The 19,253-nt window shown below is 37.4% G+C and overlaps 1 protein-coding gene across 1 annotated transcript; it reads left to right on the top strand.

Annotated features, from left to right (window-relative positions):
- Positions 1 to 1,088: 1,088 nt before the first annotated feature.
- opn8a (opsin 8, group member a) lies at positions 1,089 to 18,731 on the top strand. The gene is made up of 4 exons (XM_036581741.1): positions 1,089 to 1,425; positions 9,621 to 9,914; positions 15,515 to 15,846; positions 17,642 to 18,731. Exons 1-4 carry the CDS (start codon positions 1,353 to 1,355, stop codon positions 17,999 to 18,001), a joined length of 1,059 nt encoding a protein of 352 aa, XP_036437634.1. The 5' UTR covers positions 1,089 to 1,352; the 3' UTR covers positions 18,002 to 18,731.
- Positions 18,732 to 19,253: the final 522 nt, after the last annotated feature.

Below are 19,253 nucleotides of genomic sequence, written 5' to 3' on the forward strand. Positions count from 1 at the left end.
TCTATATATAAATATATATATATATATATATATATATATATATATATATATATATATGTGACATCACAGAACATCGCAGAATCACAGAAAAAGACACTATCTATCTATCTATCTATCTATCTATATATATATATATATATATATATATATATATATATATATATATATAATTAAATAGGATTAACTATGTTGTAGTGCACTTCCACAATATACTGAAAACTGAAAACAAGATAAAAATAATAAATAAAAATAAATTAGACCAAAATAAATTAGAGGACTTTGGCCTTGGGCTTTTAGGTTAGGGCAAAAGTGCCACTGTAAAGGAAAGGGGTGCACTGGATTTACAACACAAGACAAAACAAGAGCCTCACTGCAAAACAGAATGCGGCACAATAATTACTTTATCTCGATTACCTTGTTTTCATAATTGTTAGAAGCCAAACTCATAATAAAATTTGATGAATCTCCTAATCCTAGCTTGTGCCTTGTTGAAGAAAATGTACCTGTACAGTGCCCTTTGTTTTTGACAGTGTACGTTTTCAGACCTGGCATTATAAAAGCTGTGATCCACAGTCAAAAGTCTGAATAGCTTTCAGAACTAAAGTGGAAAGATTTGATGCTCAATGTAACACTTAAATGAAACCTGAATAGGTCCAAGAAAGTAGGACACATGCTTATCTTCTTTTCATACATGCAGTAACTACTGTTCTTGCTTTTGTTCCACCATATTAACTCCAGCTCTGAGTTGAATGTGCTCATTTATTCTGTCATTGAAGCTCTCTTTAAGAGAGTGGCTTTGACTTTCATGCTTGAGCTCACCTGCAAAGCCTAAGCAGCAGAAACAGCTGTGTGAAGGTTTCTTTCAGACAACTTTTCACAGTGTCACGCTCAGGCTTCTCAGTGCACTTCAGCTAGAGGGTTTGCTTTACACACCAAAGCCCAGCAAACTGAGCTGCCTGGTTTGAATTAAAAACAAACAGAGAGTTCTCCGTTTGACCACAGTTCAGTAACCTCACGCACTTCCATCTCAGAGTGCTGAGAGCACTGGGACCTCCCCAAACCTCTGCCTGTGTCTGGACGAGGCGGGAGCAGACAGTGAGAGGCTGCATGTTGCCGTGCCATCCCATCCTGACATTTGTAATGCTAATGCGGAGGTGTATTTGTAGCTCTGTGTGTATGTCCACGATCAAGGAGGAAGAGATTACTCTGTCTGCAGAGGTGGATAAATAAATTACTTCACAGGCTGTCATGATGACTGTGATTAGAGGAGGTACATTGGAGCATGGTCGAGGGGAGATAAAGCTGGAATTCTCAGGACAATGTCAGTAGCTGGCTCTGACTGAGAGGGAGAAATGGATGAGCGATACACCTCTAAATTATCCCCTGCTGTTGATTACAGTGCTGGCTTTTTCTTGCTGGTGGTGGGTAAGTAGTACCTTTACATATTGAAATTTCCACGTAATATCAAAGGGTTTTTTTTATACATTTATCCAGATCTGTTAACATAGTAGGCATAATAAATGCTTTGCCTTTTCTCTGAATCACTCAATTGTGGTTATTGCACAGCAATAGACGTCCAAAAATATATCCTGCCAGCAATTTATGTGATGCTGGTTATTAGTTTTTTCATGTGACCAGAAAGAAATTGGTCAGTAAGGGGTAAAATACATGTTTAAACATGTATACCACATCAAAACAACCTTCACACAAAAGTTCACATAAAAAGACAAAAGAAAAAGCCTGGATCATGATAGTACCATGTGTGATTAACACATTGATATCCATGACTAACTTTAGAATAATAAGGAAGCACAGAACTAGTCCTGATTGGTCTAAAGTGTTTAGTTCTACATTTTGTATTGGCTGAAATTGGTCTAGTTCTGATTTTTAGTTACACACGTTATAACATTATAATAACATCATTATATATTTACAGTCGAAAGTGTATACTTATTTACAGTCAAAAGTGTATACTTTATTATTTTGTCATTTGTTTTTATATTTTCTATTTTTTGTAGTCCCATGCAATCAAAACGCTGATTTTAATACAAAACATTGTGCTAAAACTCCCCTTTTAGCCATATAATATTATCAGTATCTTCAGATTTGTGTCCAAGCAAGCTTAGAGTACAGATATAGACATGAATAGGTTAAGAGTCATTCAAATGTATCAATTAATCATTCACAGTACACATTCTCCCCCACAGATATCTGAATTTGTATGCTTGCTCTAAAATGGCTCTTTGGGAACAACATCAATGAAGTTTGTTTTGACCATTCCATTATTCTCTGTAGCTTTTATCCTCTTGTGCAGTGGTCTCAGGGAGTCTTAATTTCATGTTGAGTTTTGAGTATGACTGTATCTGCTTTGTAGAACTGAGTGAATCTAACAGGGGGCATTCCCTATGAATTATGAAGGCTTAACTGGCAGCAATAAATCTTTCAGTGTAATGTCTGTGCAGTTATTCAGGTCAATACAGTAATATGACTGAACTGTATTTGAGACAGACATAAATTTAAAATGCATAATTGGACCTTAAAATCACTGTTGTACCTTTAAGGGTCCATGTACCTTGATGAACAAAAATGTACCTGCACAGCACTTATTCTAACAGTGTAAAATCAGACATGTCAGCATAACATCCATACACATAGCACAGAGCATAAAAAGGCTTAACAAAAATAACTTACCAGTTGTCTCCCACCCCACCATTCCTCACTAGTATTAAGAGTCTGGATGGCCAACACAGCTCTATATGAACACAGTTGCATATGAAAGAAACTCTCTACTGCTGTTTGTTCTTGTTCTTGGCCTGGATAGTGTGCTACATGACAGCTGGAACATAAATCCAGTGAACGATATCTCTGCATTGTTAAAGTATATTTACAATGATTTATGATGCAAGATCACTTAATTAAATCATTGATACACTCTTAAAAACTGAAGATTCCCAAATGGTTCTCTGCTTTAACATACTGTTCTAACAAAAAAATTATATAGACATTCAGTATTATTTAAATGTTCTTTAAACCTTAAAAAGGCTCTTCACCCTCACACATCTCATATTCAAAAATGTTTAATAAGAAAGGTTCTTTAAAGAACCAAAAAGAGGTTCTTTTCTGCGTCATTTTAGGCACCTTGTTTTTAGGAACACAGTCAACATCCACCAACAGAGCTGGGATGTAATGACATAGAAGTGTTTGGACTAGTATTCAGGATACAGAGATAAAGTATCTGTATTTAGTCCCTATCACAATCTGAAAAGTCAGTATTCAGAATATGCTTACTTTTGTATCAAAATACTTTTAGAATATGTTCATGAAAACATATTTTTTTGTAAGAAACAATCAATGCTTGTTTATGTATATTATGTATATTTTAAATCAGTGCAAACATGCCTGCTGGTGGACTCTACAAACAAACTCAACAAACGACTTCATTACAAATGCTGAAGCACGGGTAGACTGATAAATCAATATGAGGCATCAATTATTTATCTTAGTGTTGCTAAGCTCTTTTGATGAAGCATTGAACTCAACAACCTTTTCAGTACTCTCCTACCTCAACAGATGAAAACACAAAATGTAAGTATACAGCTTTTACATGGTTACGCTGGTGCATTTATGGTGTCACACTTTTGCTGAGTTCAGACAGGGGAAGTGCTGCTAGAGAGACTGCAGGAGCACCAGTGGACGAAAGCAGCTATAATGGAACAATTCTTCAAGGAAGAGTTATATGAAGAACATTGCTAAGAGTAATAGTGCAGAAGAGTGGGAGTAGAAAATACAGCAGCAGACTAAGCTGTGCATAAACGTTTTGAGCATTAAGTACTGGTGCTATAAAAACTGCAAGTTTGGTGGCACAAAATCTTTGGTGACAAAAAATGATTCAAAGAAATGTAAATCTCAAGTGTCGTTTTAACAAATTGTCATTTTAACCGTGGTTGTAAGTATATATTTCAATGTCATGAAATGTACAGATATTTCATCTTCTCCACAATCATGCTGAATTACCACAAAAGGGCACTTTTAGCACTCACTAAGCCTTTTTTGCATCTTTGAGAGGGAGGAAACCCACTCCAGCATTATCACATTTATGGTTTGAGTCATACATTTCTAAACAGAGAATGAAATAGTTTAGGTAAGACTCAGTGTTATTTAATGTGTTCTTTTTAATTTAATTAATTAATTCTGCATAATAGGCTAAAGATAGAATATAGGCTAAAGAAAGCAAGGACAGCAGACATAGCAAGAGGTGCCTCCATGTCTAAAGACACGTTTCAGCCAGGGCTGGGCAAGTAAAGAAGTAAAGAAAAGTAGAGTTGTTTTACCATATCAACCCCTAAATTCTTTTAATCAACCTGTAAAATGTGCAGTTGCTACTTTAATAAGGATGTAGGGACAAAATATGCAGCGATTCAGCAATGTTGACTGGATATTATAAACAAAATCATTGATAAAACAAACAAAAGAATAAAACACCAATACAGAATGTGAATAAAGTGTCAGAAATGGAAATGTTTCCATAATAATACCATATCAAAGTCCTCTGCACATTTCCTTTTTCTTCAAATCTGCTTCTTCTACACGTATCCTTTATAATGTTCTGCTAACACAGGAACATTTAATTTACAGCTTTTGTACACTATATTGCCAAAAGTACTTGCTCATCTGCCTTCACACACATATGAACTTGAGTGACATCCCATTCTTAATCCATGGGGTTTAATATGATGTTGGCCCACCCTTTGCAGCTATAACAGCTTCAACTCTTCTGGGAAGGCTTTCCACAAGGTTTAGGAGTGTGTTTATGGGAATTTTTGACCATTCTTCCAGAAGCGCATTTGTGAGGTCAGACACTGATGAGAAGGATGAGAAGGCCTGACTCGCAGTCTCTGCTCTAATTCATCCTAAAGGTGTTGGGTTGAGGTCAGGACTCTGTGCAGTTCTTCCAACCAAATCCATGTCTTTATGGACCTTGCTTTGTGCACTTGTGCGTAGTCATGTTGGAACAGGAAGTGGGCCATCCCCAAACTGTTCCCACAAAGTTGGGAGCATGAAATTGTCCAAAATCTCTTGGTCTGCTGAAGCATTAAGAGTTCCTTTCACTGGAACTGGGGCTGAGCCCAACTCCTGAAAAACAACCCCACACTATGATCCCCCCTCCACCAAACTTTACACTTGGCACAATACAGTCAGACAAGTACTGTTCTCCTGACAACTACCAAACCCGGACTCGTCCATCGGATTGCCAGATTGAGAAGCATGATTTGTCACTCCAGAGAACACGTCTCCACTGCTCCACTGCATTCGACGCTTTGCATTGCACTTGGTGATGTAAGGCTTAGATGAAGCTGCTCAGCCATGGAAACCCATTCCATGAAGCTCTCTACGCACTGTTCTTGAGCTAATCTGAAGGCCACATGAAGTTTGGAGGTCTGTAGCGATTGACTCTGCAGAAAGTTGGCGACCTCTGCGCACTACGCGCCTCATTTACATGGCCTACCACTTTATGGCTGAGTTGCTGTCTTTCCCAATTGCTTCCACTTTGTTATAATACCACTGACAGTTGACTGTGGAATATTTAGTAGCGAGGAAATTTCACGACTGGACTTGTTGCACAGGTGGCATCCTATCATGGTACCAGGCTCGAATTCACTGAGCTCCTGAGAGCGACCCATTCTTTCACAAATGTTTGTAGAAGCAGTCTGCATGCCTAGGTGCTTGGTTTTATACACCTGTGGCCATGGAAGTGATTGGAACACCTGAATTCAATCATTTGGATGGGTGAGTGAATACTTTTGGCAATATAGTGTATGTTTTAGAAGCTGAGTAGTCTTTCAGTAAAACTCTTCTTTCCTAAAACTGAACAAAAAATAATATTTTATATGTAAAAAATTGTGCTAAAACTAAGCTTCTTGTCTGGGTAATGTGGTGACCTGCTAAACACTGTAAGAGGTCTGCAGTCTGACAAGCTGATAAAATATTGGGTGAAGTGTCTCTCTATCGTGCCATGCTCTCTTGCATGTGTACTCTCTCTTCCTTGTTCTCTTTCTGCATGATGCTCTCTCTCTCCGCCCTGAATTAATTCATGGATGATAAGAATGAGGTGCGAATGAGCTGGGGTGAAATGTGTGAAATGTTAGCGTTAAAGTTTTGGGGCTGGATAAAAAATATTCAGGGCTACAACCCCGGAAAGCCAGGCCAGGCAACGCCCCTGGTTTCAGCAGGCAAACTGTGAACTCTTAAATCATTGCTGGCTTTAAATGTGACATAATAGCCCCAAACTAAACAACTTTTGAGCATTTTGTAAATCGTGAGACCTTTTGTCAACAAATATCTAGATTTGTTCTCCAGTATTCATGTTACCTGATGGACTACAAGTACCATAAACACTAGAACTTAACCTGCTTCGCAGTTCGCATGACTACGCTTGAGCAGATGGACAACATTGTTCGATAGAATAGCCCAGAAGTAACTGACTAGGAATAACTGACTACAACTTCTATGAGTACTTAGACTTGACAACATATTTGAATGGAGATTTACACACACACATACATAAAGGTCTATCACACTAATGTGACAGTGATCTTTTATGTATTTGCATGGGTTTATTTCTCATAGCATGCACAAAAATATTGTCTCATTGCAGAACCCTGGCAGAGTTTTTCCCATGTGCCTTATTTTGATATATAGCAGAACTAATCTAAATGTATTCTGATTACCTTACGTATTATGTATTGTAATAGAACACTGTATACATTTAAGTCAGTGTATGCAGTATTTTGCTATTACTACCATTACTATCATTATTGATTCTGCCAGCTTTTTACCCACAAAACTTGTTCTCCTTTGTAATTGTAGATACAGTACATTTATAATCTGTTTTATTATACCTACCTCCATTACAGAATTCAAACAGCACACACATGTCCTCAATGTCTGCTGCAAACACCTACTTGTCGACATATAGCACACTGCATAGAATTAGTTATGCATTTTTTTTATGTATGTATCATTTCTCAGAACTGGGCCTTGTCTCATTTGAAGGTTAGCTTCAAAACACCATTCAGAATGACCTTCTGCCCTCAGGGGATCAAGGTGTAGTGGTGCTCCACTTCAAAATAAATATCAGCAAACACACACACCGTGTCCCCTGAGGATCCTCCACTGATGTCTTTGTTAATGTTCTAAATCTCTTCAGTGTGCTTGTACATATGGGATAACTGCTGGGATATCAGGAGGGCACCTTAAACAGCACACTGTAGAAAGGCCTTGGCTGATGGATGGGATAAAACAGTTGTTCAAGTAGCTGTAATCACTAAGATAGTAGAGTTTCACAACAGTGCTCTTTGAGACACATAATTCATAGAATCAGTGTATTTTTAATTGCTTACATCCAATATATGTTATACTGGAAAGCAACTGCATGTTCATATTCATTAGCAAAAATATGTGTTCCTGTCAAATGGATTAATGCTTTCCCTCTTGTGTAGACAAATACTGCTAACTGCTATGTCAAGCTCTTTACGTGATTGGACAGAGAAAAAAATTAAATTAGAGCTTAGAAGAATAGCAGTCATTCAATTAATTACTCTGAAAAAAAAAATTATGGAAATCACTGATTGATTAAACTCAATGTGATTCACAGCCAACACATCAAATGTTCATAAAAGCCACCTTCAATCAGTTTTCTGTAAAAGCATCATAATGAGGCAAATAAACATTTTGGAGACATTCTTTAGATCATTGTCCTGCTGGAAGATCACCCTCTTAAAGAATAACAACACATACAGTCACAATGTACAATGTACAATACTAAATGCAACATGAACAATAAAGAGTTAAACAATAAAAAACTGCAAGAAATTTGAAGACATCTTATTACGTTAGTCAATGTTATTAGACAACTTTTACAATGTAGCCTGGAAACATCTGCATTCAAATATTGGTTGAAGAGTATAAAGATGTAACACTAAATAAATCATGTTTAATCACTGTGGTAGTCAAAAAATTGTGTCCTTTGTTGTAATTGGTTTTTAGTTGTATTGTAATGTAAATCATTTTAGCAATTTCTTTATGAATTTTTTATTCATGGACAATTTCAAGGCCAGTGTTGTCTTCTTTTTTTTAAGCAACAAACACATCTGGACTAAAATTAAAAATGTATAAAACCTCCACATAGCACTGAATCAATGCTGTTATTATTATGACTTTAAGGGAATAAAGTGCTCCTAGAGCTATTTTGTTATCTTTTCTTTTGCAACTGTTGCCAAAAGCATTACCTTTGTAAAACCTCAAGTGTAGGTTTTTTGAATGGTGCTGTATCTATGATATCTGTATATAATTTGATTGATTTTATTATTACATAATAACATGCTTTTCTTAAGAGGGGTTATTGCATTGTATTATTCAATATATGACTAATATTCACAAAAAGAAATAAAAATTAATCAAATCTCAAATGTTCGTATGGCATAATTATTCACCTCCTAGAAAAACACAACACAAATCCAATTGTATTCGCTAATAATTTAGGTCAAAAACAATGAACTGGAACTGGGGTCATTAAGGGCAAAAGTGGGTTTTTTTTTGGCAACAAGGTGAGTTTGACACATAGAGTCATGGTCATGCAGAAAATAACACTATCCTCAATATGGTGGTGAAATTGTGATGGGAGTCATGTTAAGATACAATGGACACCATGGACGCCATAAATACCTGGACATCGGAGGACTGTGCTAGAGACAAAATTTTCTCCAAGTATCACAGGAATTGGTTGCATCTTTGAGTCACCAAATCTCCAAAACAGCTCTCAAAGGCCACCTCCATGCCTATAAACTTTATAAAAGGTTTGCCAGAAGAAACCCTCTGCTTAGGCTCCTGGTATTGACTAAATCTCCCAGGACCTTTGACTAGAACAGGGTTCTATGGTTGGAGTGTTCAATCTTATTTCAAAGTGTGAGTGTAGGTGCTTGTTTCAACCAAGCAGAAGTACAACTCATTCTATATGTTAAACCAGCTGGTCTTGCTCTTCAAATAATTGTGTTGCCATAGAATCTGAAATCACATCAAACTTTGGCAGATGAAGTTTTACACTTCTGTTCTATGGCCAGATGAAATAAAAAACAGCTTTTTATCAACAACCTAAAAAGCATGCTGAAAACCTAATGCCCACTGTTGATAGATCACTTGATGGACACTGTGGGGTTGTTATTATTTCTAAAGGTCCTGAGAATATTCATGAATTAAACTGCATCATAAACAGTGATCCAAAGAATGCTTCCATAATATTTATTGGCCATATTGTGAAGCTTTTGCAGTGGTCAATGACTGGCTTAAACCCAATTGAAAACCTGTGGAATAAGGAGAATTCACAAGCGGTCAATGGACGAATGGTTTCAGAATTTCTTTACATGTGTTCTTCTACTTTATTCATCATTATAAGTGATTTGGAGCTGTTATCTTGGCAAAGAGATGGTGCACAATATAGTTAACAACTGTACCAATAATTTCTCCCATGTTTAGTGTAAGGAAAAGTTTGGTAGAAAGAACATTGCCATTGCTGATATAGAGGCACTCTCCATTTCATCTCCTTTCACTGTTCTCCCCCATAGCCATCCTGTCCATTTTGGGGAATGCTGCTGTCCTGATTACATCCGCTCGACGCCATGGTCTCCTGAAAGCCCCGGAGCTGCTCACTGTCAATTTGGCCGTGACAGACATCGGCATGGCACTCAGCATGTATCCGCTGTCCATCGCCTCAGCCTTCAACCATGCCTGGATCGGAGGTGATCCTTCCTGCCTGTACTACGGCCTGATGGGAATGATCTTCAGTGTGGCCAGTATTGTGACACTGGCTGTCATGGGCATGGTGAGATACCTGGTGACAGGAAATACTCGCAAAACAGGTACATATTTCAGAAGACCACACACCATATCCAGGCCTGCGCTTCGGTTTCCATTCGAAGAAATTGTTCGAAAAATAGATTGCAAAATTAGCTCATCTTTATTTTAGGTACTTAAACCAGCATAAATATTATAATATAAATAAACAATCTGGCCTTAGAGGTCATCATGTTCACAACATTGCACGCAGTATTTGGCATATATGAACATGCAAGCAAGATGTTATTATGAAAATGGAGACATCTGAAAATAAAAGGGCACAGAAAGATATATTGGAAATGGTGGAAGATCAAGGAGTAAGCTTTCACATGATGGCTTATTTTTTTGCAGTGGAGAGGCGATTGCTGAGCTTGAGAGGCTTAAAAAATACTGCCTGCCACACTTCATCATTTTTTCATTCTTTATTTCCTTCACTTCATTATTTATCACCACCTTCTAAGAGCACACAAGCCATTTGCCACACCGCATACTGACTAAGAAAAATCGGCCTTTCTACATAAATGAGGCAGGTGTGTGATAGCTTATTTATTTGTGACACATTCATGCTGTGCAAACTAAGAACTGGAAAAAGAAAAGAAAAATGACATTCTGGGTCTACATATAGTACTGTTTATAAGTGAGAGGTCATCTATCCTTTGTTTAATTTCTAGTCAAAACAGAAGTACAAGATATAAATTTTTAGCATCAAGAAAATAAGCAGGAAATACAGATTTAGCAGAAAAATACACGTCCCGTCATTGCCTTTATTGCACCTTCCATTGTTTTCAGAAGATTTGCTTTTAGTTTTTCTGCAGGTACATTTTTTCATACCTCCAAAGTTCAGTCTTAGAAGTCGGTTGAATTGAATTTTCTGCTTCTCACAATCCAAGTAATCCCAGACACATTCAGTGATGTTTAGGTCTAGACTGGTGGTCAGTCATACTGAGAACGGTGTATACTGAGAACACCAGTGGCTTCTATGCTTTATTTGTGAATTTTCTTCTTTTTTGTCTAGTTTCTTTTCTGAGTAACAGCTTCTTGACAGCTACATTTCTTTTCAGACTCATAATTTTGAATTGTCTTTTCACAGTGGAGGGATGGACAGAAACTCCTGTGGATATTTCAGATCTGAAGTAAGAGTGGAGCTTGTTTTTTTCTCTCTCTCTCTCAAAGACGAAAGCTTTAAGTGCTGTTTATCTAATGCTGAGAGAGTCCCATTTGGTTGCTAAGAGTCTCATTTTCTGTTTATCTTTTATTGGTTGTTTTTTTAACTCCTGCACTTTCTTTGCAAACTTCTGTTTTCACTTATTTTCCTTTGACTTCACTTTTTCTTATGCAAGTGTAACGACGCAGAAAGGGCAAGACGAAAGATGAGGCTTTAATATCAAAGGGTTTGACAAGAATTGTGGTCAGTAAACAAGCATGGGTCAGATCCAAAACAGCAAAAAGGTACAAAAAGGCAACCATAACCAGAGGGCAAAGACAAAAGGGAAAAAACAGAAATCCAGAAAAACAGTCCAAACACAAAAAAGGCAATCATAAAAACACTGGAGAAACGCTCAGTAGCTCTACAGGAGAAGCAATACCTCACAATCTGGCTAAGCTAAAGCCTGGGCTTTTAAACTAAACAAGTCATGTGACATTTAACACAGGTGAACAGAGTTAGTATTCAGGAGACTGTGAGCACTAATTGGAGCGTGAAGGGATGGTCAGGGTCATGTGAGTCAGGTGATCTCTCTGAGGGAGATGGTGTCTGAGTGTGCCTCAGGGCCAGAGGGATGCGTGACAGCAAGTGGATTATCTCATGTTTAACATCCTCAAAAATAACTCCTGAATACTTAAAATGAAATTTGTACTTAATGGCCATTTTGACTGGAAATTAAATAAATGAAGTCTGGTCTCTGACTTTTGCACAGTAGGTTACAGTGGACCTTGAATGAATATGATGAAAACAACCTGAAAAAATCATCATATCATATACACAGACATTTAGCACAAATCAATTAGGTAAATATTTGTAAACAGTTGTTTCTGCATTGTGAAAAAGCAGTGCTTTTAACAGAAAATCCAGATGCAAAAATTGGCAGAAAAAATACAAAATACATATGAACGAATATTTATGTGATTTCTTGTTATGTGTATAGCTCTGTGTCGTCATGAAATAATCAATATCAAAATCACCTTTTTTGTCATCCCAACATTATACAAGTGGAACCGTGAAATGAGACAGTGTTCCTCCAGGGCCTTGGTGCAACATGTACTCATAGCCTGTGCTTACAGACACACAGTACAATGTATGTGCAGTGATTTCAGGTTTTCTTAGGGCAGTAATCACCAACCCTCCTCCTAGAGATCTACTGTCCTGTAGAGAGTTTCAACCTGCCTCTACAATGCTGCCTCCTCCTTATCTAACACTGATGCATCTGATCCAGCCATTTAGGAACTACTGAAGAAGTTAGTTAGCTGGAGCAGGTCAAATTGAGGTTGGAACTAGATTCTGAAAGAGGCTAGATCTCTAGGACCAGGGCTGGTGACCACTGCCCTGGGGTATAAAAGTGATAAAAACCCACATAGGACATACTTTTGTCATCCATCAGAATTAGCAATGGAAAGTCAAAGAACTAACAAAGGAAATAATATGTAAAAACAAATAGAATCTATTATCAGTCAGATAAAATTGTATAAAAATAAAAAGATTCATGTACTGAAAAAAAGCTGAATGCTTTTAATATAGTAGGAGATCTTTAATGCTCTGGGACTGTTTGTCTGCCAGAAGTCCTGGAGCTTATGTGAAGGTCACTGCTGTCATAAATTCTCTGCAGCACTGGGATATTTTGGCCAAATATCTGGTTGCCTCTGCGGGAAGACTGTCTTGACTAAATAACATTTCAGCATGTGAATGATCCAGTCACCAAAGAAACAGTTGACTGAAAAGAAAACGATGATTTTGAAAACCTTGAGACTGAGCTGAAGGGGGTTTTCCATTAGCAGAAACCTCAAGGATCTGAAAAGGCTCTGCATGGAACAATGGGCCTCATCCATCAACTTAAATCCCACTCACACAGTTTTTACTAAGATTCTGACATTCACCCTCATTTTCTTATAAATTGTATCTCCATTTTTGTTCTTTTTCAATTTTTGTAATAATTCAAAAATACCAGTTATACTTTACATTGTGTTAAAATATAATAATGACTGGACCAATAGAATTGATCCAAAATTAACTGGAGAAAAATCTGGTCTGGAGATACATTGGCTTCATTCACCAACCATCCTTAAGGAGAGATTTATTCTTAAAACCCATGCAGTTTTCATGAAGATTCTGACATTCACCAGTGTTTTCTTATTTGTTCTTAGGTAAGAACAGAATCTGCACACCTTCAACAGCACAAAGGTGTGAAAAATTCTGTGGTTTAAAACATGTCATGAATCTGATGTAGACTTTTTCTTAGGACTTTTCTCAAGAACAAAGAAAAACTTAGGAAGGTATTGGTGATTGAGGCCCGATGTTTATCTGTGAATTCTGACATGTCTTTCTAAATTCAGAAAGGAAGTTTCACGTCACAAGAAAAAGTGAGATGCTTTTGCCCACTGTTGTACAGACCAACAAAAATAAATGCACACTGCATTGTCAAAGTCTTCACCTAATTAGACAAAAAGGGATTTAATGAATGCCATTTAATTCATTTAGAGAACTTCTTTTCTTTAAGGAGACAAAAAGATTCTAGGCAGAAAATTGTGCTCTGAATCTGTTTTCTAATCAACATGCCCCTAGAATCTGTTTTCTAATCAACATTCCCCTTTCCACAGAGATTGCATAACAAGCAATCACAGACAGCTTATTTATTCATAGCACAATTAGGTGGGGTGAAGAGAAATGAGAAATGAGAAAAAGAAAAGAAAAGAGTCTTTTTTGCTGTGGCTCTGTCACACACTGCAGCCAAAATGTTGGACAATGATGCAGATTTTGTGTTGCATTTAGAACAAAAGCTAAAGTGCAAAATGTCAGCTTTAATTTTAAGGTATGTACATCATTATTAGGTCAACCATGCAGGAATCACAACCCCTTTCATGTTGTTTAAGGTCACCGAAAGCAAGTGGACAAATGGCTGGTCTGTCAGTTTTTGGCCAGCTGTGTGTCACTCCAACGTAAGAAAGATATGAAAGGTCTATGGTCTGTTTTACATATGGTATTTGGATCTGGAGTCTCTTGTTATTGTCTCTCAACATAAGGACCAAAAATGTTTTAGTGTGGGTAAAACAGTCCAACACACAGCTGATAAAACTAGGTATTAGGTAGATAAAAAAGGCATTCAGTACTGTTAAAGAGAAGATAAGGAAGTACAATAATGAGCAAAAGTGAGAGATCACCCTAAATTAATTTAATTTACAGTCAAGACAACAGTTAAGGACAAATGATTCATTTTTCAGATGCATAGGAGATTAGATATATGATAATCCACTTGCATAAGGCAGAGGAAATGATTTCTAACAACCATGCAAGACCTTGTAGACACTGAAACTGTCAGCATCAGATAAACAGCACTGAAATCTTTCATTTTTTAAAGAGAGGAGAAAATCAAGCTCCACTGTTGCTCTAGATCTGAAAAATCTACAGGTGTTTCTGCCCATCCTTCCACTATGAGAAGACAGCTCAACACTATGAGTCTGAAAGGATGTGTAGCTGTCAAGACAAAGAAACTGAGTAAAGGAAAAAGACAAAAAAAGCAATTTTTTGCACCTCTCTGGGGGGCTGTGAGACCATGCCTAACCGCAGGCAGGATGATCAGGTGACAAGTTTATGGCCAAGCAGTCCAGACAGCATGTGTGACTTTTAGTGTTTGGGTTTTTTTGGACAATGATCTCTAAAAAGTTCTAGGCACTTATCTACACAGCAGCTTCCTGGCCTGGAACTGTAAATGAGCAGCAGACAATCTGGCCTCTTGTATGAAGTTGTGACAAGATTGTCTCATTAACGTTAAGCAAGTGTTGTCTTTATTATCCAAATGAATATCTCCTACGAGAATATGAAAAATGTGGATTAACATAATACTGTGGAAAAAGGCCTGCCCAACTAGACTCAGTATGCCCTGTAAAGAGTGGAAGCTGTAATAAAGGTAAAGGTTGGAAACACTACATACTGAAAAAATGTTACATTCTGTGCAAATTTTCTTTTGCCCGCCAGTAAAACATTACATGTATCAAAATCAACTTTTTAGTATATTGTCAAGTAGTAAGAATGGACAGGAGAGCTTAGCAATAGAAAGGAATATGGCAGATAGCAAAAGATGATACTAGAATGTCTCAAGAACAGTAACACCAGATTACAGCTTGGGGAAGTAGGTTAAATTACATTGTTTGGTTTTTCTGTTTAGATATTGTACTTTTCAAACAATAATATATTTCTTTTATGTGGGTTGTAGGCTTTCATTTTAGATGTGCCAAAGACTTTTGCTTAGACCAGTAGTACCAACACCGATCTTGGAGACCCCCTGCCCTGTACATTTTAGTGCTTTCCTTGCTTTTAGTGCTTTCCTTGCTTCTTGGGAACCACTGGCTTAGACCTTTGGATGCTACTTTCATTTCACATTTAATGACAGCAATGTCTTTTTATATATTGCAGGTAACAAGTTTCAAAAAAGAACCATAAGTATTCTGATTGCACTCATCTGGCTGTACTCACTGCTGTGGGCAGTGTTTCCCTTGCTGGGTTGGGGGGGGTATGGACCAGAGCCATTTGGCTTGGCTTGCTCTGTGGACTGGGCTGGCTACCAGCACTCCTTGAATGGTTCTACATTCATTATGGCTCTGGCCATCTTGTGCACCATTATCCCATGTGGAGTCATCTTATTCTCCTATTCTGGCATTGCCTGGAAGCTCCACAAGGCCTACCAGACCATCCAGAGCCATGACATGCTGCCCAACACTGGGGGTGTTGAAAGGAAAGTCACACTAGTAAGTTTTCTTTTTTCCACTATGTCTGACTCTGAATATCACATATCTGTGGTCTGGACCCCCCTAAAGATGAAGACTTGTTGATGGGTCCATGCTATAGTAATTGGAAGTGACATGTTTACGTTGACATTTGAGCATAAGCGGTCTCAGTGCAGGCCGTTATGTGTCCTGTAGTAGAATAAATTTACTTTCTGAAGTGAAATTTGTCTGAGGCACAGTTAGTGATATTCTGGCAAATTAGACACTAGATGTGTGTTAAGTTCTTTCATTTCTGAGCAATTACCACCAACATGGAACCAAACATTTCCATTCTATTTTGATGGTAAAGCCTACATTTTCTATGTGTGAAGAGTAAGAGCAGTCAGCACAGGTGATGTCACCTAATATTCATTGTACATAAGTAGCATACTGGTCATTAAATATAATGTGTCTTTACTCTTTTGCATATAAAATAATGACAGAGGTCATATAAGGGTCACTCCACGCCAGTCACTTCATGTATTTCCATGAAAAAATTCAAGCAAAGTCATACATCCATAAAAACTTTTTAAGTTGATCTCCATTTAGTTTTGTAGTTATGAATTCTTTAAAAAATGCCATATTAGGCTCTGAGTTGCATCTTTAAAAAAACTTATAAATGTAATTAATTGAGTCGAGATGTTTTCTGGGTATAAATACAACACTAAGAATAAAACTTCAGTTTCATTCCCACAACCGGTTAATTTATTATAGGGTATACATTTTATGTCAGATATGTGCAATATTTCATTTTCGAAATCCAATCTTTCTGTCAGTTTTCAAAATAAGTTTCTTCAAATTTACTTTTTCTATTAAATCTATGAATCATTAATGTATGTAAGTAATATTTGAAGCTACATCATGACTTTAACGTGGCTTCAGAACTAAAATGAATTTTATATGTTTTTTGACCTTATTTTTTCTAAAAGGTTTCTGATCCTATTTCTGTCTAGGTTTTTCCTATATAAGAGAAGTTATGTTTGATTAACATATAAAAAACTATAAATAAAAAAACTTTAAATAACCATAAAACAAATAAAATGAATAGAAACCCCAAAATAATCTTTAATGCTGCAGAAAGTCTGTACCCTTCTTTCAGAGATAATATGCTTTTTTGCCTGGTAGAAGAGGGGGCAGGCCAAACCTTCACTTTTATGAAACTTGTTTTTAAGGGTTCTTTAGTAAAGACAATGGTTCTATATGAAAACCGTGAACACTTAAAGAACTATTTGTTTGCTCAAAGGGTTTTTACATAGTGAAAATGTTTTCAGACTGATCGAGAATGTGCTGTATGTGGTTCTCTATGAAATCCTTTTGAAAAAGGTTCTATATAGCATCAAAAAGGGTTCTTTTATTGTTATGATGTCAAGCTTGTAGTGATAGCAGAACCCTTTTTCTGCTACACAGAACCATGAAGAACCTTTTTCAGTTCCATATTGAACAAATATCTTTCCAAAAGAACCCTTGCAGAACCACCTTTTTCAAGAGTGATGCTTCTCAGTAGCTATAGGGAGCGAAAGGATGAATTCAGTCTGTAGAAATATTTTTCTTACACTCACCAAAGGACTTGCAGAAGCAGTTAGCTATAACATTTCAGAATCCCCCTCAATAATCCCACCCTAGAGATCTTTCTGACCGTTCTCCTTTTTCTTGGCTAGTGTGTCTAATATAAGCACTTCAGGCTGTATCAGCTGAGCGCTGCCCGCTGGCCTGGAAACACTGAAAGTATTGTTAGCAGCATCTCCTTCAATCAGCACATCTCTCTCTGATGTTTCAGATGGCCATTCTAATCAGCTCTGGCTTCATTGTCTCCTGGACACCCTATGTGGCCATCAGCCTCTGGACTATGTTTCACTCTGAGGGGAAGGACAGCGTGGCACCTATTGTCAGCATGCTCCCCTGCCTGTTTGCCAAATGCTCCACAGCATACAACCCCTTCATCTACTACATCTTCTGCAAGTCTTTCCGCCAGGAGCTGAGGCAGCTCCAGAGCTGCTGCAGGTGCCACCACCCGGTGACTGAGCTTCCTTCTGCAGAAGAAGAGCACAATCAGTGGAAGATCTCAGTCATACTCAAAAGTCCAAGAGAACAGAGACGTCAATGCACTTCTCTAGGGGTCTTTCAGACCACTTCTTAAAGCAGGCAGGATGACCAGGTGACAAGTTTATGCTAGTCCCAGAACAGCTTTCCAGACTGTACATAGACAATGATCTCTGAGAATTTTTGGGCCTCCTAGCCTCAAACTGTAATGAGCAGCAGGCAATTAGACCTCTCATACAAAATTGTGACAAGACTGTCTCAATAACATTAGGCAAGCGTTGTCTTTATTATCAGAATGAATAACTCTTGAGAGAATATGTAGATTAACATAATACTGTGGAAAAAATTGCCTGTCCAACTAGACTCCGTATGCCATAAGCTGTCAAATTGTGAGCAAGGTCCCAGGGAAAGCTGCAGCTTCAGCTCAGAGCTGCAGAGAAAGATCTATGTATCAATGAATCCATATAGTTGGTGATGGATGGTGATAAGCATTTGGGAGGGGATAAATACTGAATTCTGCTGTGAGTTATACTAAGTTATAGTCTTCTCCATTTTGGCTGCTTGCTTTTGACTAAGAGCACAAATCTTATGTAATTAATTAATGTGTTCATTTAGTGTTTATGGCAATCAGATGAATGAAATTATGTTTATGACAGAGAAAAACAGTAAAGCAGTCAAATTACACCAGTTTAAAAAAATCAAAGAACAATGAGGGACGAGAGAGCAGCGTCACCCTGAAAACAGGAGAGCACTGGAAAGGACAATTGCTGGGAAAAGTCTCCACTATCATATAAGACTGCAGATGGTAATATACTACTAGCTAATCAAAACACAGGAAGAAAAATTATCACTAGCAAATCAGAGCACAGAAGGCCATATACTACCAATTAGAAGGGAGGGAGAATTCTAGTAGCCAAGTCATATGACAATTTCCAATATTGTAATATAATAATGAGATAATATTTTTGTTATTCAGATTTCTAGGCTACATTTTGATTCATATCCATTAATGTTTGTGAGAACATTTAAATGTACCAGTATACAACCGCGTGTTGAGTTATTATTGTTTATATTATATGTAGAAAAGCTGTATACATGAGGTCTAAAGCAGAAAGAACTAGAAAGAAGTACCTTTAAGCAAGGGGTGAAGTAAACAAAGTACAGTTACTCAAATATTTTCCACTCCTGCTTTAAGACCACTGTATTCTGTGTTTAACACCAGCTATCAATTGTAGAATTCTATAGTGCAGTGATTGTAGGGAATATAAACCCAGTCACAGCTGTGCACACAGCACTTTCAGAGAATTTGGTGAATACATATTGTACAGTCATGTGATTTACTTGTTCAT

Source organism: Colossoma macropomum, unplaced genomic scaffold (genome assembly GCF_904425465.1).
Source record: "Colossoma macropomum unplaced genomic scaffold, Colossoma_macropomum, whole genome shotgun sequence".
In the NCBI taxonomy this organism is placed as follows: Eukaryota; Metazoa; Chordata; class Actinopteri; order Characiformes; family Serrasalmidae; genus Colossoma; species Colossoma macropomum.